The 24,541-nt window shown below is 43.5% G+C and overlaps 1 protein-coding gene across 2 annotated transcripts in view; it reads left to right on the forward strand.

Moving 5' to 3' along the window:
• The window catches only part of itpr3 (inositol 1,4,5-trisphosphate receptor, type 3), a 534,890-nt gene that overhangs the window by 157,170 nt on the left and 353,179 nt on the right, over nucleotides 1-24,541 (forward strand). For both annotated transcript variants that reach the window (XM_061272597.1, XM_061272598.1), the window contains exons 8-9: nucleotides 18,735-18,881; nucleotides 19,009-19,104. In XM_061272597.1, coding sequence (XP_061128581.1) covers nucleotides 18,735-18,881; nucleotides 19,009-19,104 — 243 coding nt within the window. The remainder of the gene's footprint in view (nucleotides 1-18,734; nucleotides 18,882-19,008; nucleotides 19,105-24,541) is intronic.

Raw genomic sequence — 24,541 nt, forward strand, 5'->3', positions numbered from 1 at the left:
TAATAGGAAGAAAACAACTCTCGCTCTTTATATAGCTGACGTGTTTTGCGCAGCCGTTCTGTGCATTTTATTTCACAACACTTTGCCTTGCTCCTTTCTTCTCTGCTGTTCACTTCAAACACGCTCCATGCGACCGCAATGCTCTCGTATCAGACGCTTGCTCGATCACCTGCTCGTTTGCTGTCTGTCGCAATGTACCCTACACAAATCCGAAACATTTGTTGCGGCTCCGAGTCACGACGAGGGGCATGTTTTGGTTTCCAAGGGTGTTTTTATTCCTCTTCAACGTCTCTCCCATACAGAGCCGCCTCTTTCCCGTGCGCGCACGGAGCGCGGTGGTGCGTTTATGGGCAGTCGGAGAAATCAACGCCAACAAAAAAAATTACATCCAGCCTAGTTAAGACCATACCAAAGACTATAAAAATGGGACCCATTGCCTCCCTGCGTGTGTGACAATCATTGGGACTTAAAAAAAAAAAAAAAAAATTTAAAAAAATTCATAAAAATTGGGTGCGTATTATACATGGGTACAGGCTTTTTTCCAGCATCAGCATGCCATTGCCTCCCTGCGTGTGTGACGATCATTGGGACTTAAAAAAAAAAAAAAAAAAAAAAAAATTTAAAATTCATAAAAATTGGGTGCGTATTATACATGGGTACAGGCTTTTTTCCAGCATCAGCATGCCATTTTTAGGGTGCGTATTATACATGGGGGCACACTATACACGGAAAAAAACGGTAAATGATTATAAAGTAGAAATATAATGAATAAACAAGAAAGAGAATTACAAGTTTCAATTGTTCGAACAACTAACAATAATTTCCACTCACCATTCTCAATACAGCAAAAATTATTCAGTCTCGAAGTTCTCGATTGAAAACTCAAAAATATAGTAAAAAAGGGTAAGGGGCTAGAGGTCTAAAATGCTGTTTGGTGGAAAAGTCGAGTGATCAGTTCTCCTCGTTCCAAAATCCGAATTCAATTTAAAAGAACAGGCTGGCCGAAAGAATAGAGATGACGACACCCTAATAATCGCTCCTCTCTCCTGCACCGAGGTCTGCATCTCCTAGCCTGTCTTTGAGCTTAAAATCTGACAAAGTCCAATTTGAAGATAGTATAAATTCATTTTAACAGACCTAGGGTTAATCTCAGAAAGAATGAAATCTATCTTTGTCTAATCAGTGTTCTGGACCCACGGCAGTAGCCGCAGGGGCATACCCCTGACGGGGAGACCCCACCGGGCGAGAGAGAGCGATGCTCTTTGTCCGAACGAACCTTTTATACCAGTCCAGTTCGTGGGTACTATGCCTGCTTGGTCACGTACCAGTTTTTTTCCATGACGTCATACATTGGCCTCAGATGACCCAAATGCTTCCAGAATAGACTGCACCTGCATCTCGGCCGGTCTCAACCGGATTCAACCAGACGAGGTGACCATGTTCCCACGGAAGTAACCATTTTCTCAGGGATACTTCATCCTGTTTCTCACTCCCAAATGTCAACTCTCCATCAACGTGACCTTTGCAAATGTTTTTTTCTCTGACTTGACGGAACGTCAAACAGCATTTTGTTTATGCCTCAACTGGAAAAACGTGACCGAAGTCACGCTTCTGTGTGGGATCTCAGTCTTCCACCACTTAGTATTACCATTAATCCTTTTCACCTCCTTGTCTTCGCTCACATTTATACATTTATGTGTAAATGGAACATCAATATTACATACATGTTTGATACTGATCAAACATCGTGACAATAATAACATACTTTCACAATAGTCAATTTAACCGTCTTCCGAACAGAGTCTATGTGGCCAGTCCATTTCAGGTCCAGTGAGATTGTGGTTTCCAGGAACTTGAAGGTGTCTGTGGAGAGAATAGTATTACTGCGGATAGTGAGGGGTAAAAGTGGTGAAGGGTCACGCCTGAAGTCCACTGTCATCTCCACGGTCTTGAGCGGGTTCAGCTCCAGGTGGTTTTGGCTGCACCAGTAGACCAGCCCCTCCACCTCCTGTCTGTACGCAGTCTCATCACCGTCCTGGATCAGTCCGATGAGAGTGGTGTCGTCTGCATACTTCAGGAGCTTCACAGGAGAGTCACCTAAAGAGAAATTGTTGGTGAAGAGAGAGAAGAGCAGTGGGGAGAAGACGCACCCCTGAGGGGCTCCAGTATTGGTGGTCCGGGTGTCAGATGTGATGCCCCCCAGTCTCACACGCTGTCTCCTGTTGGTCAGGAAGCTGGTGATCCACTGACAGGTGGAAGCAGGCACCGCAAGCTGGATGAGCTTCTGTTGGAGGATGTCAGGAGCGATGGTGTTGAACGCCGAGCTGAAGTCCACGAACAGGATCCTGGCGTACGTTCCTGGGGTGTCCAGGTGGTGCAGGATGTAGTGCAGTCCCATGTTGACCACATCATCCACTGACCTGTTTGCCCGGTAGGCAAACTGGAGGGGGTCAAGCAGGGGGCCCGTGACATCCTTCAGGTGGTTCAGGACTAACCTCTCGAAAGATTTCATGACCGCAGATGTCAGTGCGACAGGTCTATAGTCATTCAAACCTGTGATGGCGGGCTTCTTGGCCACTGGAACGATGGTGGAGCTCTTGAAGCACGAGGGCACATCACACAGCTCCAGAGAACGGTTGAAGATCCGTGCAAAGGTGGGCGCCAGCTGCTCAGGGCCGACTTTCAAGCAGGAAGGTGACACGCCATCTGTGCCCGGTGCCTTCCTGGTCTTTTGTCTCCGGAACATCTGGCGCACTTCCTCCTCGTGGATCTGGAGTGCGGGCGCGGCCTATGCAAGAAAGAGAGTGGGTGACAACGATGATAGAGGTGTAGACAGAGCAGTTGTGGGGAGAGGTGAATATGTAGATTGTGCTGCAGGAAATCCCATTGTGTGGGAGGACCGATCAAACCTGCAGTAGAACCTGTTTAGCTGGTTAGCAAGCTTTGGGCTCTCCACAGGACGGGGTTTTTCGTTTCTTGTAGCCCGTGATGCTCTGCAGACCTTTCCACACTGTTGAGGGATCAGGATTGGGAGAGAGGTGTCTCTTCAGGCTCTCCCTGTAACACCTCCTGGCTTTCCTGACCTCTCGGTTCAGTGTGTTTCTGGTCTGCTTGAACGGGTCGCGGTCGCCACTCCCGTAGGCCTCCTCCTTGACTTTGCGCAGCTTCCTGAGGTTCAGTGTGAGGTTTGTCGTTGTTGTACGTGCAGAAGGTCTTAGTCTGCACACACAGATCCTCACAAAAACTGATGTATGATGTGACAGTGTCAGTGAGTTCATGCAGGTCTTAAGTTGCAGCTTCGAAAACTCCCCAGTCGGTGCAGTCAAAGCAGGCTTGGAGGTCCTGCCTTGACTCCACTGTCCACTTCCTCACAGTCCTCACCACAGGCTTAGAAGTTTTTAGTTTCTGCCTGTAGGCCGGCATCTGATGAACGAGAGTCCTAAAGTTGCACAACCCACAGAGTGGTATGCATCCTTAATCACGGTGTAGCAGTGGTCCAGAGTATGTGCCCCTCTGGTGGGACACGTTACGTGTTGTCTGTATCTGGGGAGTTTGTGTGCAAGGTTCGCCCTGTTAAGATCACCCAGAACAATGATTGGTGAATTTGGTAGAAGTTTCTCCATGTCTGTTACCTGGTTAGCCAACATCTGCGTGGCTTCACTCGCACGTGCGTGTGGTGGTATATACGTATATATATATATATACTAGGGGTGTAACGATTCATCGATACACATCGATTAATCAATATAATGCTCGACGATTTATTGGCATCGATGCTAAACGTAAACATAAATTTATATCGCCGCGTTTGACCTTGGACATTAGACGCGACTTTATTTTGAAATCCAGTTCATTGTTGCTTGCTTCCTCTTTCCGGGAGCAGTGCGCGCGTGTTGTGAGCAGAGCGTGAAAGGGGAGTCGACAACTAGTACGCGGCTCCTGGGCTGGTGCTATGGCTAGTGTCCAAAAAGACGAGAAAATTTGCTCCCCTTTAGGCTTCAAGTCATTCTTTTGGAAGCACTTTGGATTCCAAAGAAAAGATGGCTCAACGGACAAGACACGTGCAGTTTGTAAATCCTGCCATGCGGTGATCAAATATTCAGGGACCACAAATCTTGCCGCACATTTAAAGAAAAAACACGACATCAAAGTTCAGTGTTAAAATAATCACTTTGTATACTACAATACTCTTGTAATTTCCTAAATAAAGAGTTTGCAGTACCTTGTTGATTTTGCGTATGAATTGTTATAAATCACGATATTGTTCTATATTTTTTATTTAAAAAAGAAATATATCGATCGTAGAGCACTATATCGTGATGTATCGTGAATGTATCACAGCAGGCTTTAAGATATCGGCAAATATCGTATCGTGTTTCTTTGTATCGATATGATATCGTATTGTGACAAAACACGCGATTTACACCCCTAATATATACCGTTTTTTTGCGTGTATAATGCGCAAAATTTAACTAATTTATTGTCCTAAAATCTGGGGTGCGCATTATACATGGGTACAATTTTTTTAAAATTTTTAAATTTTTTAAAATTTTTTATTTTATTTTTTTAAGAAAATCATGGTACAACAAAACCAACAACAGGACAAAGTCGTGGAACAAAAATACAGGGTGACATTACCAAAGACAGGAACAGAAACCAAACAGACATCATGACAGTAACACATGCAATGATCTGACGGTAAGCGAGGGGCAGACAGGACTTAAATACAAAACACGTTACATTGATTGAGGTGACACAGGAAGGGAGGGGCGACGCAAACAGAAACTATGGCAACCTAGACACATAGCAAAACTGGGGACGAGACATGACAAATCTCCCTCGAAATAAAACTTGAAATCACCTTTCTTCTTGTTTGTTGTCAATCGCGCATCGCATTCAGCCATCCTGCCCAGCACACTTAGTCAGTAAAATTCATAATTGACGACACATTGTTTGATGCGATGGTGCAATCCTTGATGGTGTGTTATTGTCAAATATTGTTTGTTTTTTAATCTCCATCGCGGACCGGACGTCATACGGAGGCAGTATCACTGCGCATGCGCACTATGGATCCGATGCGCAGAACGGATGCGCAAGACACGTCAGCTATATAAAGAGCGAGAGTTCAGTTTTCTTCCTATTAGTTTCAATTCACAGTTTAATTAGCAGTTTCAATCAGCAAATAACAAAATGCGTATTACAGGTAATATTTTATTTCACAACACTTTTCCTTGTTCCTTTCGTCTCTGCTGTTCACTTCAAACACGCTCCATACGAACGCAATGCTCTCGTATCAGACGCTTGCTCGATCACCTGCTCGTTTGCTGTCACAATGTACCCTACACAAATCCGAAACATTTGTTGCGGCTCCGAGTCACGACGAGGGGCAAGTTTTGGTTTCCAAGGGTGTTTTTATTCCTCTTCAACTTCTCTCCCATACAGAGCCGCCTTTTTCACGTCCGCACGCTTTTTTCACATGTCCGCACTGATCGCGGTGGTGCCTTTACAGTTGGAGAAATCAACGCCAACAAAAAAAAAAACATCCAGCCTAGTTAAGACCATACCAAAGACTATAAAAATGGGACCCATTGCCTCCCTGCGTGTGTGACAATCATTTCCAGTAGGGGCGCAAGCCCACAGGAAAAAAAATCTAACATCACCCACGGCGTTCGCTGATCGCTAAAACAACATCCGGGTCCGGGAGGCAAACGGTGAATGGATAACATCGCGCACATAGAATAGCGCAAGCACATTCGCGCAAGACCGAAAGAAAAAAACGGCATGAAAATGAAGAATCGAAAAAGCTCGATTTTTTTCAACCGGGGCGCAGGGAGTCCTAACCGGGGCGCCGCCGCGGCTCGCCCCGGCTTGGCTACGCCTCTGTATATATACACATACATACACAGGACTGTCTCAGAAAATAATGTGATAAAGTTCTTTATTTTCTGTAATGCAATTAAAAAAACAAAATGTTGTCATACATTCTGGATTCAATACAAATCAACTGAAATATTGCAAGCCTTTTATTATTTAAATTTCGCTGATTATGACATACAGCTTAAGAAAACTCAAATATCCTATCTCAAAATATTAGAATATCATGAATAATTATACTAGTAGGGTATTCAACTAATCACTTGAATCATCTAAGTCACTCAAAACACCTGCAAGGGCTTCCTGAGCCTTGAAAAACACTCCGCTTGGTTCAGTAAACTAAATCACAAGTATGGGGAAGACTGCTGATCTGACAGCTGTCCAGAGGACCATCATCGGACGGCGTCTGCACGGAAGCGCGACACACTGTGAGGTTCTTGGATCGGATATTCTTTTACACCAAGTTTGGGCTGTGTTCTTATGTTAAAACTTATTCTCACCTCGCATATGAAGGACTGGAAAATAACCCAAATCAAGAAAACGTAACCAATCTAAGCAGATCGTGAACCTGCAAGTTTGTTAGCAGACTGCTAACAGCTGATTTACCGGGGAACAGCTGATTGTCAAAGAAAGCTGCGATCAACGTGAACAATTTGGGGCCGAAAAAGACTAACCATGTCCACGGAGAAGGTCGAGGACATAAAAAGGTCACTTGACTTCCTTTCGGAAGAAGTTTCTGCTGTAAGGATGCAGCAGAAAAACATCTTGGCACTGGTGGAAGAGGTAAAGACAGGGAGGGCTCAATACTGAGAAGGACAAGCGGCTTGCCTACCTTGAAAGTCGGGTAGCGGACATCGAGCAATACACAAGAATAAATTACATTGTCATCACGGGAATAGCAATCAAACCTATATCTTATGCAAGGGCAGTGACGGCAAGTAACGATGGCTGTGAGCAACATGCAAGCTCAGCCGAGCAACAGGTAGCTGAGTTTCTGCAAACTAAAGGAATAAGTATGGACTTCAACCAGGTCGAAGCATGCCATCCACTGCCCAGAAGAAACAGTAACGACAAGCCTGCAGTCATTCTGAAATTTGTCAACAGGAAGCACAAAGTTGCACTTCTAAAGCAGGGTAAGTTGCTCAAAGGTACAGACATCTACATAAATGAACATTTGACAAAGACAAATGCGGATATTGCAAAGAAAGCACGTCACTTGGGAAGAGTGGAAAAAATACAGAGTACATTGACCAGAAATTGCAAGATATACATGAAGCTTAATTGATCACCAGAAGAGGCCAAGATACTGATTGTGAGGAGTATTGAGGAACTGGAAAAGCTCGAATAAGTATCCTCAATAGAAAATCAACTGGAGTGGACATGGAACTGAATGGAGGTAACAAGACAAAACACAAACATAATGCTCAGGGACACTACTCAACCTACATCAAGCAACAATGGACAGGTAACACAGTGGATACAAGAACATGAACAACTCCAACTAACGTTTGATTACAGTGAAAGCAGCACTCTGGAAATAGATCAGGACATCAACCCAGACAATAATTTCTTCTCCACCACAAACAACACGTTATCATTAGGGATGCGCCGAAAATTCGGCCACCGAAGATTTTCGGCCGAAAATGACCCAAAAGTGCATTTTCGGTTTTTGGCCGAAAGACCTAAATCACCGAAACAACACGACCGAAACTTGTGATGACGTGAGCAAACAGCGCAGCCAGCACGCGGGAAAACGGGATAAGAGCCAGCATGTCTGCGGTGTGGACTGATTTCACTATGCCAGAGAAAGACCCACGGATAGCGATTTGCAAAACATGCAATGCTGAAATTTCAAGAGGGGGTGCATCTGCAAAAAAGTTTCTCCACGTCGGGTTTAATTCATCACCTGCTATCCAAACATCCCGATCGCTATTCTGAATATGAGAAGAAGGCGACACAGAAAAGGAAACTGACACCGAGCACGCCCACTCCGTCTGTGGCGGACGTTTTTGAAAAGGCAAGAAAGTTCTCCAGTGATTCTGCCAAGGCAAAGGGCGTAACACACAAAATTTAGAAAAGAGCAATAAGGACTATTCATAAAGTCAACTACTTGGAACACACAAATCCACTTTTCATACAATCCAAACTATTGAAATTCACTGACATAGTATCTTATCAAACAGCAATAATCATGTATAGGGCAAAAGCAAAACAACCACCAGACAATATCCAAAACTTATTTAGGAATCGGGAGGGAGGTTATAAGTTAAGGGGGAATCACAACTTCAAAATCTTAAACATAAGAACAACCTTAAAAGGTTTCTGTATAACTACAACCGGGGTCAAACTATGGAACAATCTAAGTGAGTAACTCAAGCAAAGTCCAAATATCCACCAGTTTAAAAGAATGTACAAAAATATGTTGTTTAGCGGGTACAAAGGCTTAAAGTGCCAAAGGGCTACACACAAGTAAAAATGGAACAGAACAATAAGTGTGAAAGTGTGTCTACTTGTGTTCTATTGTAGAATTACAGTATATGTTGAATAGTTGGTTTAATGGATAAAGTGAGAAAGGGGTAGGAATCTAAAAAGCTATGCTTCCTCCTACTCCTTATCGAGCATTATTTATTAATTTATTTACTTATGTATTATTATTATGAATTAATTATTTTATTTTATTTATTTATTTCTATTTGTTGGTTTATTTTTTGTTTGTTTGTTGTATGGACTTATGTGGCACTTTAGAGTGTTATTTATTTATTTATTTATTTATTTTTTAGTTTTTATTTTGGATGTTCGAAATAAAGATATCAATCAATCAATCAATCAATCAATAAATTGACACCCTCCATCAGGAGGGTAAGACACAATAAGAAATTTCTCAAAGAGCAAGCTGTTCACACTGTGCAATTTCAAAGCACATCCACAAAAAGTCTGTTGGAAGGGGGAAATGTGGCAGTAAACGCTGCACAACCAAGAGAGATGACCGCAGCCTTAACACTATTGTACAGAAGAGTCGCTTCCAGAATTTGGGGGAGCTTCAAAGACAGTGGACTGAAGTCCAGGTATCAAAAGCCACTGTTCACAGACATGTCCGGGAAATGGGCTACAATAGCCGTATTCCCATGGTCAAGCCACTTCTGAACTCAAGACAACGGAAGAAGCGTCTGACTTGGGCTATGGAAAAGAAGCACTGGAGAGTTGCAGGGTGTTCCAAAGTCCTCTTCTTAGACGAAAGCAAGTTTTGTATTTCATTTGGAAGTCAAGGTTCCAGAGTCTGAAGAAAAGGCTGAAGAGGAGCAAAATCCAAGTTGCTTGAAATCCAGTGTGAAGTTCCCACAGTCAGCGATGTTTTGGGGAGCCATGTCAGCTGCTGGTGTTGGTCCACTGTGCTTCATCAAGTCCAGAGTAAATGCAGATTTTAGAGCACTACATGCTTCCGTCTGCTGAAAAGCTCTATGGAAATGATGATTTCATTTTCCAGCATGATTTGGCACCTGCCCACAGTGCCAAAACCACCAGTAAATGGTGTACTGACCATGGCATTACTGTCCTCCATTGGCCTGCCAATTCCCCTGACCTGAACCCCATAGATAATTTGTGGGGTATTGTAAAGAAGAAGCTGAAAGACACCAGACCCAACAATGCAAATGAGCTAAATCCCGCTATTGAAGCATCCTGGGCTTCCGTAACACCTCAGCAATGCCACAGGCTGATTGCCTCCATGCCACGCCGCATTGATGCAGTAATCCGTGCAAAAGGATTCCTAACCAGGTACTGAGTGTATCAATGGACATTTTCAAATGTTTGATTTTGTTTTGCTGTTATAAATCTTTTTTTTTTACTTGGTCTGAGGAAATATTCTAATATTTCGAGATAGGATATTTGAGTTTTCTTAAGCTGTAAGCCATAATCAGCAATATTAAAATAATAAAAGGCATGCAATAGTTCAGTTGATTTGTAATGAATACAGAATGTATGACATTTTTGTTTTTTTAATTGCATTATAGAAAGTAAAAAACTTCATCACAATATTCTAATTTTCTGAGACAGTCCTGTACATATACAGTCAAACCTCGAACCCTGCTGAGAATGTTTTCTTCGCTACTATTGTGCACTCACGACACGTTCTCAACTTTGTGCAAATGGGAATCGCGTAAATGAAAATGATCAATGTGCTGTTAAGAATGAATGGTGAAAATTTTATGAATTTTGGCAAAAGTGTAAATATCTGGAATGAAAAAAATGGAAGCGCCCCTCGCGTGATGTTTTTGGAATACACTCAAGCCTCGGTTTCCTAACGTCCCAGTTCTTGAACAAATACGAATTCGAACGAAAAATTTGAGATTTTTTTGCTTCGGTTGTCGAAAAGAATTCAGAGGTCTAACCTCGCGAGATGAGACGAAAGGACCCAAGAAAACCCAACCGCGCGGCCCTGATGCCGACTGACTCCGTTCGTTACTGTATTTTCGTTACTTTGAGGATTGTGTGCTGTCCTCACTCTGAAGCATCTAGTTTTTCACCAGCTAGACAGCGAGTTAACGACGCTCCAAATAATCAGACTTGGTTTCTTTTAGCTGATTTATTTGTAGAATGGCCTCAAACCATTGCCCTCTTAAGACCGTCGTAAAACTAGGAGAAAATACAAGTAAAATTGTGCGTTAGCTGAACACGTACAAGCTACATCACATTTACGGTGAATAGGTTTGCATTAAACATCACATGTAACCAAAATAAAATATTGTTTCAAAATTCGAATAATACTCACGGACGAATCTTGTCCAAGGCACAACATAAAAGGTTTAAACATCAGCTTTTAACACATGCACACGAGTCGACATTGCTTGCTGCCATTCGGTATTTGCTCTCAAAAACAACTTCCCACCGCAACCATTAGAGGGAGGTAAAGCGCTACATGTAAACGTGTTTCTACTTAAACTTATTACAAAAGGCAGAATACTCCCCGCCTGGTACAATACAATTGTGCCACTACAAATCAAACTTTAGAACATGTAAATAACAAAAAAATGCAACATTTACTTTTCTGATACCAGCAAAACCATGTCTGTAATAGGTCTCAAAAACACTTTCACATTCCCATCTTTTACAGTCTTCACTTCTGCTTTTCGAACCTTTTTGTCCTTACTCTCAAATGTTTTCACAACTCTTCCCATGGACCAGTCATTTCTGTGTGCAAGCACGTCTTTCAGTAATACAATGTCACCGACTTTTACATTCATTTTTTCATCAGTCCATTTTCGCCTTTGCTGTAGAGTTGAAAGATATTCACTCTTCCACTGTTTCCAAAAGGTGTCCGCCAGACTGTACTTGCTTCCATTGCTTTGAATAGAGGTCTGGAGGTGCAAAGGTTCCTGTTGGTGCAGATAAGGCATTGGTCTTTTGGGTAAGAAGCATTGCTGGGGTGAGAAGATTTGGTCTGTCAGGATCTGTTGACACCGCCACGAGTGGTCTTGCATTCATTATTGCCATCACTTCCGCCATGAAAGTACTTAACACCTCATGTGTGAGTTGGATATGTATGACTTTCAAAAGAATACCATCCAAAATACGTCTTGCAATTCCAATGAGTCTCTCCCACGACCCACCCATGTGTGAGGAGTGTGGGGAGTTGAACAGCCACGTAAATCCTTTTTCCTGCAGGTAAGAGTTCAATTCTGTGTCCTTGTGATAAATTTTCAGTTCGTTGCATGCTCCAATAAAATTGGTACCTCTATCCGAGCGGAGTATCTGTGCGGGTCCACGAATGCTGAAAAACCTTCTCAGCGCATTGATAAAGCTGGATGTCGACATTGATTCGATGAGCTCAATGTGCACAGCTCTCATGGACATACAGGTGAAAAGTACAGCCCAGCGTTTACTGTCTGCACTTCCTCCTCTGGTGCGACGTGTGGTAACCGTCCAAGGACCGAAGATGTCCATTCCAACACTGGTGAATGGTGGCATAGGCAACAGTTTGAAATTGCCCTCTGAGCTTACGACAGAGAACACATTTGTGAATGACAGAAGAGACAAGCCGTTTACTGCCGATAATCCAAAATCCGGCTGCTCTGAGCGCTCCTTCTGTTATGTGGCGCCCCTGATGCGCTACCTTCTCGTGATGGTACCTGACAAGTAGGACTGCTACGTGATGAGTGTGTGGGATAATGAGTGGATGTTTCTCTTCCTTAGTGAGATTAGCAGGTGCCAAGCGTCCTCCTATTCTCAGAAGACAATCTTCATCAATAACAGGGTTTAGCTTTTTAAGACAGCTCTGTTTCGGTAATGGCTGGTTAGCTTTTATGCACCGGAACTCTTCTTTGAATGTTTCATGTTGCACAGTTTGAATGATAAATTTCCGTGCTTTATACAGTTCATCGGTAGTGTTTGTGTTTTTAAAACAATTCCAGCCTTTGTTTCCCAAGTTTGTTTTCTTGAATGATGCTGCGACACGTTTTAGTGATGCAATAGTTTGATACAAACTCGTCCACTGAGAGAATCTTTCAAAGCGACTTGACTCTAACTGCGTAGTTGAGGTTTTAGTGACAAAACTTTTCACCTCAGGCCTGATCTCAGTATCTGTATCAGGGTCAATCAGATTGAAATCATCTGAATGCGTCGACTCTTTATTGGGCTGTGTTAAAAAGGAAGGACCACTAAACCAGTTTGTGTGAGCTAGTGTAGAAGCTGCTATGGGTCTGGTTGCATTGTCTGCTGGATTGTCACAAGTAGCTATGTAACACCACTGTGCAGGATGTGTGGACTTCCTGATCCTGGTCACTCGATTAGCTACATAAGTGTAGAATCTCTTTGTGTTGTTATGTATGTAGCCAAGAACGATTTTACTATCTGTAAAAAATCTGACAGTGTCTACTTCAATGTCCATCTCATCCCTAATGAGTTCGTACATTTCAACAGCTAAAACTGCTGCACATAACTCTAGTCTCGGGACCGTGTGGGCAGGACGGGGGGCCACTTTTGACTTCCCCATGATAAAACCCGTGTGCCACTGACCTTCACTGTCAAGTGCTCTCAGATACGCTACTGCTCCTATGGCCATGGTGGAGGCATCTGAGAATATGCACAGTTCTTTCCTCACAGCTGTAGATTGGGAGCATCTTGGTATTTGTAGCTGCTCAAGATCTTTTAATGAGTATCTCCATTTGTTCCATTCCTCTTCTCTTTCCACAGGAAGTGGTTCATCCCAATCCTTTTGTTCTGTGGACAGTTCACGTAGAAGTGCTTTTCCTTGCATTGTGACGGGTGATACGAAACCTAGTGGATCGTACAAACTGTTAACTGTGGCCAACACACCTCTCCTGGTGTATGGCTTTAGTTCGGTGGCGACATGAAAGGTAAAACTGTCAGTTTCAAGATTCCAGAGCACCCCTAGGCTCCTCTGCAGAGGTATGTCGCCCGGCTCTAAATCCAAGTCTTTCAGATCTTTTGCTCTTTCAGCAGCAGGAAATGCTTTCACTACCTTGTGGTTGTTAGAGGCTATTTTGTGTAGTTTTAAATTGGATTGGGCCAACATGTTTTGTGCGTTTGTGAGTATCTCAACAGCTTCTTCTGAGGTTGTTGTGGATGCGAGGCCGTCATCCACATAAAAATGCCTCTTAATGAACTGCTTTGCATCTTGTCCATGCTCTTCCTCTCCTTCGACTGCAGCACGCCTCATACAGTAAATAGCCACGGCCGGGGAGGGACTATTTCCGAAAACGTGGACTTTCATTCTATATTCACAAATATCTTTATCCGGATCATTATTTTCATGCCAAAGGAATCTTAGATAATCCCTGTGATCCTCTCTCACTTCAAAGCAATAAAACATTTGCTGCACATCAGTCGAAAATGCTACTGGCTCTTTCCTAAAGCGCATAAGAACACCTAGTAGTGTGTTGTTGAGGTCAGGTCCGCTTAACAAGACTTTGTTAAGGGACTGTCCTTGAAACTCTGCACTTGAGTCAAAAACTACTCTCAGCTGGTCGGGTTTTTGAGGATGGTACACACCGAAGGATGGTAAGTACCAGTGTTCTTTGTCCGAGTCCAGAGGTAGAGCGAGCTCCGCATGGTCATTGTTCAGCAGGTTTTGTATGAACTCGGTGTATTGTCTTTTCATTTCAGGGTTGCGGTCCAGTGTTTTCCTGAGTGACTGAAGACGTTTGAATGCTTGCTCCCTGTTACTTGGAAGTTTCGGTCTGGGTGAGCGGAATGGCAACGGTGCCACCCAGCTGTTGGCTTTGTTTTGAAACAGTTCTTTTTCCATAATGTCAATAAAGTCTTTATCTTCTACCGACAGCGCTGGTTTGTCGTCATCTTTTGTTTTCTCAAAAACAGTTTGTCCCAGCAAATCAGAATTTTTATCTTCACTGCCCTTTTGAAGAGCGGGTGTGGTGTTTGGTTGGAAGCTGCAACCACTCGACTCCTTTACTTGAAAGATGTTGGGGCATGGGCTGAGGTAAGAAGCACGGCCATTCTGAAGAACATGTGTTTTTAGGACATTCACATTCGAGGGCTTGTGTGTCTTTCCTAGGCAGGCTTCACCAACAATTACCCACCCTAGGTCTAGGCGCTGCGCATAGGGTGTATTGTGCGGCCCGTTGATTCTCTCTCTGACTTTGTGTACCTGTATAATATCTCTTCCCAAGAGTAGAAGGACAGGTACTTGTATTTCGACAGGAGGTATCTTGTCAACTATCGTCTGTAAGTGTGGGAACTGCATAGCAACTTGTGGAGACGGTATCTCACTCCTATCGTCTGGAATCATGTCACATTCGATCAGATTTGGGAGTGGGAGTTTTACTCTACCATCCATTGACTCAATCACAAAGTTTGATGCTGTTCTGCCAACATTATCTGACAGTCCGGAGCATGTTCTGAGCTTGTAAGCGTCTGAGCGTGTCTTAATATTAAATAGCTCAAAAAACTGTGACTTAGCAAGAGACTTGTTACTTTGTTCGTCAAACACTGCGTACATCTTTTGTGCTTGTTGTCTTTTGCCATCTGGATAGACTAACACCGGACTTATCTTTGAGCATGAATGTGGACTGTCTGCATTACCGCAGATTTCTGTGCATTTAGAGACCACTGAAATGTTTGCACTGTCCTCTGTCTCCCCGCCATCCTCTTTGTCGGCTTCAGGGCTATCAGCTGGAACAAGAGGTGGACCTGGATGTAGCGCTGATAAATGTCTGTCACTGCCACAGTCTGTGCACTTTATTTGTACCTTGCAGTATTTCGCTAAATGCTGAGTAGAGCCACAACACTTAAAACAGACTCTATTCTCTTTAAGAAAGGACTTGCGCTCATCTATGGGTTTTGCTCTAAAGCTTTTGCACTTTTTTAGTGGATGAGGCTTCTTATGTATTGGGCATAGCTTGTCAGGGCTTTCTGGCAACTGACTGTATCTGTTCTGAGAAAAACTACTGTCTGCGGGAATGTCTGTTTTGTTCACAGTTATCACTTGCCTGGAATTACCTTTAAAACCTTGGTCTTTCTTGAAGCTTGTGCTAGCTCAGTGCTTCTCAAATATTTTCTGTTACGCCCCCCCCTAGCAAGAAGAAAACTATTCGCGCCCCCCCTCCCCACCGTGACTATCCTAACTTGTCTTGTAAGTCGTAAAATGTTGCACTGTCGCAAACGTGACAGAAGTAACAATGAGAGCGCCACTGCCCCCTGCTGTAGTAAACGCGCAATCACTCTTTATTCTAGTACTGCCAAAAAAAAAGCCTGTTCCCCAGGGTCACACGCGCCCCCCCAGGAATAGCACTGCGCCCCCCAAGGGGGGCGCGCCCCACTATTTGAGAAGCACTGTGCTAGCTGGAGGTGTGATGACAAAGCTTGGGTCGTTTCTTATTTTGGCTTGTTGTCTCACAAATCTTGAAAAGACGCTGAAAGGGGGAAAGCAGACTTTGTATTGCTCTTTATACTTTGCTCCTGTTGCAATCCATTTTTCTTGTAACGCGTAGGGTAGTTTGTCCGCAATGGGGTTCACTCCGCGTGCTGTGTCCAAATATGAGAGGTCTGGTAAGTATCCTCCATCCTTTGCACATTCGATTTCTTGTAGAATGTCACCTAGCTCTCTTAACTTTGTGCTGTCTCTGTTGCTGAGTTTGGGAAACTGCTCGATCTTCTTCAACAGTGCATTTTCCACTACTTCAGGAGACCCGTAACATTCCTCGAGTCTTTGCCACACAAGGCTGAGAGCAGCGATTGGATTGAAAACATATATTGAGCGAATTCTTTTAGCTTGCCGACCAGACTCAACTCCAAGCCATTTTATCATTAAATCTAGTTCTTCCTGCGCTGTAGCATGCAAGTCTTTTATGGTGTTTTGAAACGAAGCCTTCCACGCCCAGTAGTTTTCTGGGTGATCGTCAAACTGCAAAAGTCCTGTACTTAACAGTTCTCTCCTTGTTAGGTACTTCGCGATGTCCTGTACACCGCATCTTCACCCCTTATTTCTACTGATGTCGGAGGAGTGTCGTACGGATACATTTTGGGGGAATTCGTCTGTTCTTGCTGTGTTTCGTGCTCTACCTTAACATCCGTTTTTTCCACGCTGTGCATGCCTTTATTGTCTATCTTTGTATTCCGAGCCATTTCACATTGTTCACGTGCAGCATTGTGGCAAGCGAGAGGATCAACTCGTAATGTGAGTCCTTCATGGCAAATGTCTGTGTGTTGCTGAATATACTCTGCTGTGCGTTGCATTGGATTAGCAGGTGGTTCTACAAACACATGACTCAGTTCAGTCTTTGAGAGACCCTCTTCTTCATAAACAGCAGCCTCTGCTTCGGCAACTGCAACAGCTTTTTGACTACTCAAAACATGTAAACTAGCCTCAAGTTCAGTTTTCTGTTTCATTATGACTGCTTCTTTTAATGAATACTCCAGCTGTGCTCGTGCAGCAACTGCTTGTGCACGTGCTTTTAGCGCTGCAGAACTTACGGATGAACGTTTGGATGTATGCGAGCGTGAAGACTTGACCTTTGTGTCTGTGTAGCTTGCGTTACCCTTGTTCTCCGTGCTGTCCACATCGTCTGTGTTGTGCACTTGTCCTGATTCTGTAGGGTCTGGCATTATATCTTCTTCTGGTAGACCTGGGGGATACAGCTTTCCTGACCGTAGGCTCATGGTTATTTTGCTGGATGTAGCTCCTCGTGGTTGTGCCCGCCGCGCTAGTGTCCTTTTACTGTGCTGTCCTCACTCTGAAGCATCTAGTTTTTCACCAGCTAGACAGCGAGTTAACGACGCTCCAAATAATCAGACTTGGTTTCTTTTAGCTGATTTATTTGTAGAATGGCCTCAAACCATTGCCCTCTTAAGACCGTCGTAAAACTAGGAGAAAATACAAGTAAAATTGTGCGTTAGCTGAACACGTACAAGCTACATCACATTTACGGTGAATAGGTTTGCATTAAACATCACATGTAACCAAAATAAAATATTGTTTCAAAATTCGAATAATACTCACGGACAAATCTTGTCCAAGGCACAACATAAAAGGTTTAAACATCAGCTTTTAACACATGCACACGAGTCAACATTGCTTGCTGCCATTCGGTATTTGCTCTCAAAAACAACTTCCCACTGCAACCATTAGAGGGAGGTAAAGCGCTACATGTAAACGTGTTTCTACTTAAACTTATTACAAAAGGCAGAATAGATTGTATTAACCCCTAATCATGCCTCCAAAGAAAGCAAGTGGGAGCAGTAAAGCCATGCTAAAACACAAAGACGCTTTTAAAGCAATGCGACAGTGAGCGCCTGGCGCGCTGCGGTTGCGCGATCGGACCAAATTAAGCTCCTTGCACACTGAGGTCCACTTAAATTTGGGAAAGTACATCAGGACTTTAAAAATATTTTCTAAATTTCAGCGACGCCTCTGTCACAATAATGCGACCAGCGCGGTGCAGTTGCGCGGTCGGTGGCGCGCTACGATTGCGCGTTCAGCGGTGCGCTGCAGTTGCGCGATCGGACACAAATGCGCAAATATGCTTAAAAATGGCGGGTTTTTTTAGTCTTGAAACGGATAATTTTTTTTTCCATTATTTGTAATGGGAAAAATAGATTCGGAATTCGACCGATTCACTTCTCAAACCGCCTTCAGGAACGTGTGGTCGAAAATCGAGGTTTGACTGTATATGTGTGTGTGTGTGTATACTATATGTATATATGTATAGAATTTTATGTTAAAACTCTTTGTTACTCTCTTTTTCTGTATTTGAGTAGTTGATCCTGCCCAAACCCCACCCACTTTTTCCTGGGTGCCTTTGCCTTTTCAGAGCCTCCTGGAATGGAATAGCAAAGAAAGCAGTGTGGTGTAATGCCAGGCCAAATGAAGAGATGTGGTGTTGTTTAGAGTTAGCGTAAAATCGGTTTAAGGGTGGGCGGGGCTGACCAAATTCATATTATGGCATGATGCAAAGTTTGGACAAAACTGCACAGCATTTTGACAAGACACCATTGTTTCACCCCCTTTCTGCGCAGCGTCCTGTACTTTTGCGCTATGCTTACTGTCTGCTGTATGCACACTTGCTCCGTTTTGCTCCTCTTATTTATTGCGTTATTTGTTTATTTATTATTTATTCATCACTCTTATTATTTATTGTTTGTGCCTTCTTGTTTTTATTTTGTGTCGTTCACCGTAATTTTCGGATAAGTCGCATTTATTTTCATAGTTTGAGTGGGGGGGCGACTTATGCTCGGGTGCGACTTATAGTCCGAAAATTACGGTACTTGTATGTCTATCGTGTACTATGTCTCGTCACCGTGGGATAGAGGAAACGTAATTTCGGTTTCTTTGTGTGTCTTGACATGTGAAGAGATTGACAATAAAGCAGACTTTGACTTTCTTTCAGGGCGATGTGGTACGTTTGTTTCATGCGGAGCAGGAGAAGTTTCTGACATGTGACGAGTACAAGACTAAACTTCACGTTTTTCTGCGCACAACCTTGAGACAGTCGGCCACATCGGCGACCAGCTCAAATGCTCTGTGGGAGGTTGAGGTAGGAAAATAACCTTTCTTTGAAAAATAAAGTATTCCCTGGGGACTTATTAAGAATGGCAGTACAACTGTTCTCCTGTGATAGGTGGGAGTCATTTCCTTTTCTTGTTTGCTGATTACTGTTCTAGGTTGTCCATCACGATCCGTGTCGCGGAGGGGCAGGACACTGGAACAGTTTGTATCGCTTCAAACACCTTGCCACTGGAAATTACCTGGCAGCAGAGGTGATATGTGTGTGTGTTTGTGCATGCATGAATTTGTCTTCCCATTTTCTGCTTTTCGTAATTGGGGTTGCGGGCGTTGACTTCAGGCAGTAGGTAGGGGACACCCAGAAATGGTTGCCAGAGATTCACAGGGCACACATAGACCAACAAGCATCTGCTCTCACACCTGCAGTTTAGAGTGGTCAATCGGCCTACCATGTATGTCTCTGGATTGTAGGAGGAAACACAAGCAGGCACGGGGAGAACATGCAAACGCCATGGTTCACTAAATCCACGGTTTAGTTCGATTCTAAGTAAAAACTTAAATGAACACATTACAGATTGGCCCAGAATTATTATTAATAAGCAATATTATTTGTTGTGATTGTAATCCTATTTACAGCTTTTGAGTGATTAGAAATGTATCTTTGGTTGTCTATCCATGCCAGCTGCATATAGTGATTTGGAATTCTCTTCCATTGGATGGCAAAAGGTACAATAAATCTGTATACCCGCCATAGGTGGGAGTAGGACATACATTCAAGTCACAAGCAAGTCTCAAGTAGTAGTCTTCACGTTTAAGCAAGCCCCAATTAAGGCACTGTCGAAAGAATAAATCAAGTACATCTGCAAACTTCATTGGAGCTGGGTGATAAGCCCAGTGAAGTAAAAACAATATCTGGCTCTGCGGGATTGTGTAGCCAGTAATAGCAGATACAAAAAATCTTCACATTTTACTTTTACTATTAGCTATTTTACTATTAGCAGTCTCAAGATCAAGCCTATGCAGTGAGGGACTAGGGCAAGCAGTGGCTGCAGTTGAGCAGGACAACCGATCTGTGGAAAAGCAAGTAGAGGAGTTTTCATCAAAGAAAAACATAACGCCTGATCTTGGAAATGTGGTCCCATGCCACCTGCTACCTAAGAAACCCGTGATGTGCTTCTGAAATGCACAAGCAGGAAGTACAGAATTGCTCCATTGAAATTGGGGAAAAAAATTAAGAGGACAAAGGTCTTCATAAATGAAAATCTCAGCAAGCAAAACATAACCACAGCATGAAAAGCCCATCATCTGAAGGAGGGAAAGATCCAAAGCAAACTTCAGCGTCTACGCTAAACTGAATGGGTCATCTCCAGAGAATACCAGACCATTCCAGATCAGAGTGCTGCAGGATTTGGAAAAAATTGTAAAATTGAGATGTCTCAAGCAAAAATGAGCTCTGCTCAAACAAATATTAAAGTAAGTAATCTGCAAGAATTTAGGAAATTGTCTGCCAGTTATGACAACATAAACTTGGCAATATAACATCATCATCAAAGATCACCTAATAAAAATATTGATCCAAACAGCCATTACTATATATATGTGTGTGTGTGTGTGTGTGCGTGTGTATGTGCATGTGCGTGTGTTTGTGACTTGGATTGAAAGCTGTCTATAATTCATTTCAAAAGGAGTTTGAACCAACTTCAAAGAAATACTAAAATACAAAAATAATTATGTAAAATTTGAGAGGGGTATTGTATGATTGTCAGTGCCCGTAATCGGCGGTCTTGACTGAGTGATTGGTACAGTCATCTTGAGCTCATCCCTAATGGATTGAATCTTTCGAGCGAAAAATTGAACTCGTCGGCTGAGTGGAAGTAATGTTAGCTTTGCCACCGTATCGAATAAGTATTTAGGATTGTTTTTATTGAGATGAATAATTTGCTAGAAATAATTAGTTTTTTACGAAGATAAGCGCATCTTTGTATTTCAGGAAGCTGTCACACCATGCCTGATGGAAAATTTCAAGTTTGGTTAAACGCCATTTGCGTTCAAGCTTTCTACTTACCGTAATTTTCGGACTATAAGTCGCGGGTTTTTTCATAGTTTGGGTGGGGGGGCGACTTATACTCAGGAGCGACTTATATGTTTTTTTTTCAAAAAAAAAAAGTGGAACCGCAATGTAGCAAGGGATTACTGTAATTTGAATTTCAAGTGACGACAGCAGGGCAACGTCGCGTCAGCAGCAGCTCGTCGAGTCAATCTTTGTCCTTTAGGTAAACAACCGCCGCGCTCCTGACGCAGTGTCGCGCTGCCTCGTCGTTATTCCACAGATCTACTATATAACTATATTGTAGCGTTAACAAAGTTCAAGGAAAGACGTGGGTTTGGTAAACGGCTCTTTATTTAACAAAACAAACTTACAGGCGTGTGGCGGCGTCGACTTCCAGCCACGGAAATGGAAGAGAGCTCCATACAATAGGACCGGGCGTGCGTAAAAGCCATCGCGACGTCGCGTCAGCAGCGAGGCTGTTGTTTACATAAAGGAGAAAGATCGACTCGACGGAGCTCTCTTTCACTTCCGTGGATTGAAGTCGGGGCCCGGCGTTCAGCCGGGTGGCTGTCCGAAGACGGTGGATGGGGCTCGGTCATGGCTTTTACGCACGCCCGGTCCTATTCTATGGAGCTCTCTTCCACTTCCATGGCTGGAAGTTGAGGGCCGGCGCTCAGCCGGGTGGCCCTCCGAGTACGGTGGATGGGGCTTGGTCATGGCTTTTACGCACGCCCGGTCCTATTCTTTGGAGCTCTCTTCCACTTCCGTGGCTGGAAGTCCACGCCGCCACACGCCTGTAAGTTTGTTTTGTTAAATAAAGAGCCGTTTACCAAACCCACGTCTTTCCTTGAACTTTGTTAACGCTACAATATAGTTATATATTAGATCTGTGGAATAACGACGAGGCTGACGTCAGGGCGCACGCACGGCGATGTTGACAAAGGAAGAGGAATTTGATCAATGGATTTAATGATTTAGAGTGCACAGATGGTTTGATAACATTATTGCTTATATACCGTTTTTTTCCGTGTATAATGCGACCCCATTTATAATACGCACCCTAAAAATGGCATGTTGATGCTGGAAAAAAGCCTGTACCCATGTATAATACGCACCCAATTTTTTATTTTTTTTATTTTTTATTTTATTTTTTTAAGTCCCAATGATCGTCACACACGCAGGGAGGCAATGGGTCCCATTTTTATAGTCTTTGGTATGGTCTTAACTAGGCTGGATGTAATTTTTTTTGTTGGCGTTGATTTCTCCGACTGCCCGTAAAGGCACCACCGCGATCAGTGCGGACATGTGAAAAAGGCGTGTGCACGTGAAAAAGGCGGCTCTGTATGGGAGAGACGTTGAAGAGGAATAAAAACACCCTTGGAAACCAAAACTTGCCCCTCGTCGTGACTCGGAGCCGCAACAAATTTTTCGGATTTGTGTAGGGTACATTGTGACAGCAAACGAGCAGGTGATCGAGCAAGCGTCTGATACGAGAGCATTGCGGTCGTATGGAGCGTGTTTGAAGTGAACAGCAGAGATGAAAGAAACAAGGCAAAGTGTTGTGAAAGAAATTATTACCTGTAATACGCAGTTTGTTATTTGCTGATTGTATTAAATAGTTGACGTGTCTTCCCCATCCGTTCTGCGCATCGGATCCATAGTGCGCATGCGCAGTGATACTGCCTCCGTCCAGTCCGCGATGGAGATTAAAAAACAAACAATATTTGACAATAACACAGGTTTCTGTTCCTGTCTTTGGTAATGCCATCCTGTCTTTTTGTTCCACGTCTTTGTCGGTCAGTCCTGTTGTTGGTTTTGTTAGAGAGTTATGTTAGTTTGCCAAGTCTGTGTTTTGAGTTCCTCCAATGAACCCTGGTCCAAGCTGCACTTAGTCGCCCTGCTCCTTTCCACACTCTATCCGTGACAAGATTTTCTTCAAAAAATGTTGTAACATGATTTTCTTAAAAAATATATATATATATATTTAAAAAAAATTGTACCCATGTATAATGCGCACCCCAGATTTTAGGACAATAAATTAGTTATATTTTGCGCATTATACATGGAAAAAAACGGTAAATGCATTTGTTTTCGAAAAGCTTTTTTTGAATATCCATGCTTTCCTGCCTACTAAAAGTACAAACCTTTTATGCAATGACCTTTACATGTCATTTCTACTACTTAACACAAACACTACGTACATCCATCTGCTCCTGGTTCGGCCCCCGGTAAAAATTTAGAACCGAATTCGGCCCGCCAGTCAAAAAGTTCGCCCACCCCCGTTCTATGATGAGGTCATTAACGAGTACTGCTTTCGCGTGGAGTAATGTAACATTCATAAAACCAAGTTTGAGTCTAATTGGTTGATCGGAGGATTTTCGGACGAAATACGAGTAAGATTGTGTTGCCTAGGCCCGGCATTACCTCTAAAATGTTTATTAGCGCGGCGGGAAGAAACGGCCGTAGGAATTTGATTGTTATTATTTGGCAGACACGTACTATTATCTGGAACAGGCACTGTACCAACAGCGAGACTGGTCAGGGCGGAGTAATTGGACTTGTCTACTACCTCAATAGAAAGTGTGTCAATGTATGCTGTAGCACTATTCAAACTGTGACGCTCTAGTCTACACAAGGAGCAATGTGCATGATGGGAATCTAGCCTAGCACGAGTTAACTTTACCTTAACAGACTCCAAACCCATCCTAACAGGTCGCCTAGTCACCTGTGACCCGGCCTGCTCTAAAGTGGCCTGTCATAAATGGCTCAAATAATAATCTATGTTCCTCGAAAGAGTGAAGGCGCCTTCACGGTTAGGATGAAGGCCGTCCTTCCTCAGCAGGTCGGGGCGGCCCCAGAAGGAAGACCAGTTATTTATAAAATGCAGTCCCTGATTCGTACAGAAACCAGCCATCCATTGATTAAGGGAGAATAATCTGCTAAACCTCTCATCAGTGCATCTCCCAGACAAGGGGCCAGAGACAAATACTCGATGCCGACTCATCTTTCTGGCGAGATCACAAGCTCTCACTATGTTTTTCTTTGTGATCTCTGATTACCTCATCCTAGAATCATTGGAGCCAACGTGTATCACTATATCCGAGTAATTAGTGTTGTTGGTCCTATGCTGTTGACTAGAACTATTGCGAGCCAGCTCCCCAAGATTAGCTTCTATGTCGGGTGCTCTGCCTCCAGGGATACACATTACCGTGGCTGGATTTTTAAGCGTGATGTTTTGGGTAATGGAGTCACCTATGACCAATGTGCGAGAGCCAGTAGGCGGAGATGGCTTGGGACGGCTATGCGTCTTAACTGGCTCATCCCAGTTAGCGAGCGGCTTGGGGCTAATGCTAACTGGGCTAGTGGGCTGACTACAGCCCGCATCCATGTCCGCCACATCTACGGTTATTGGGCTACTCTGCTCTAGCTGGCGGACACGTCTCTCTAGCAGGGACAACCTTTCTAAGAGAAGGGTGTAGGTGGTGCACGAAGCCGTACAAACCTTTTGATCCGAAGGCATACTTACGTGTCCAATGATCGACGGTGGACAGACAGCCACAAAGCCTTCGCTGAGAGCCGAACAGTGACGTTGACAATGAAGATGTCAGTTTAAAAAAAAAAGAGACAAAACGACCATTTAG

Source organism: Syngnathus typhle, linkage group LG2 (genome assembly GCF_033458585.1).
Source record: "Syngnathus typhle isolate RoL2023-S1 ecotype Sweden linkage group LG2, RoL_Styp_1.0, whole genome shotgun sequence".
NCBI lineage: Eukaryota > Metazoa > Chordata > Actinopteri > Syngnathiformes > Syngnathidae > Syngnathus > Syngnathus typhle.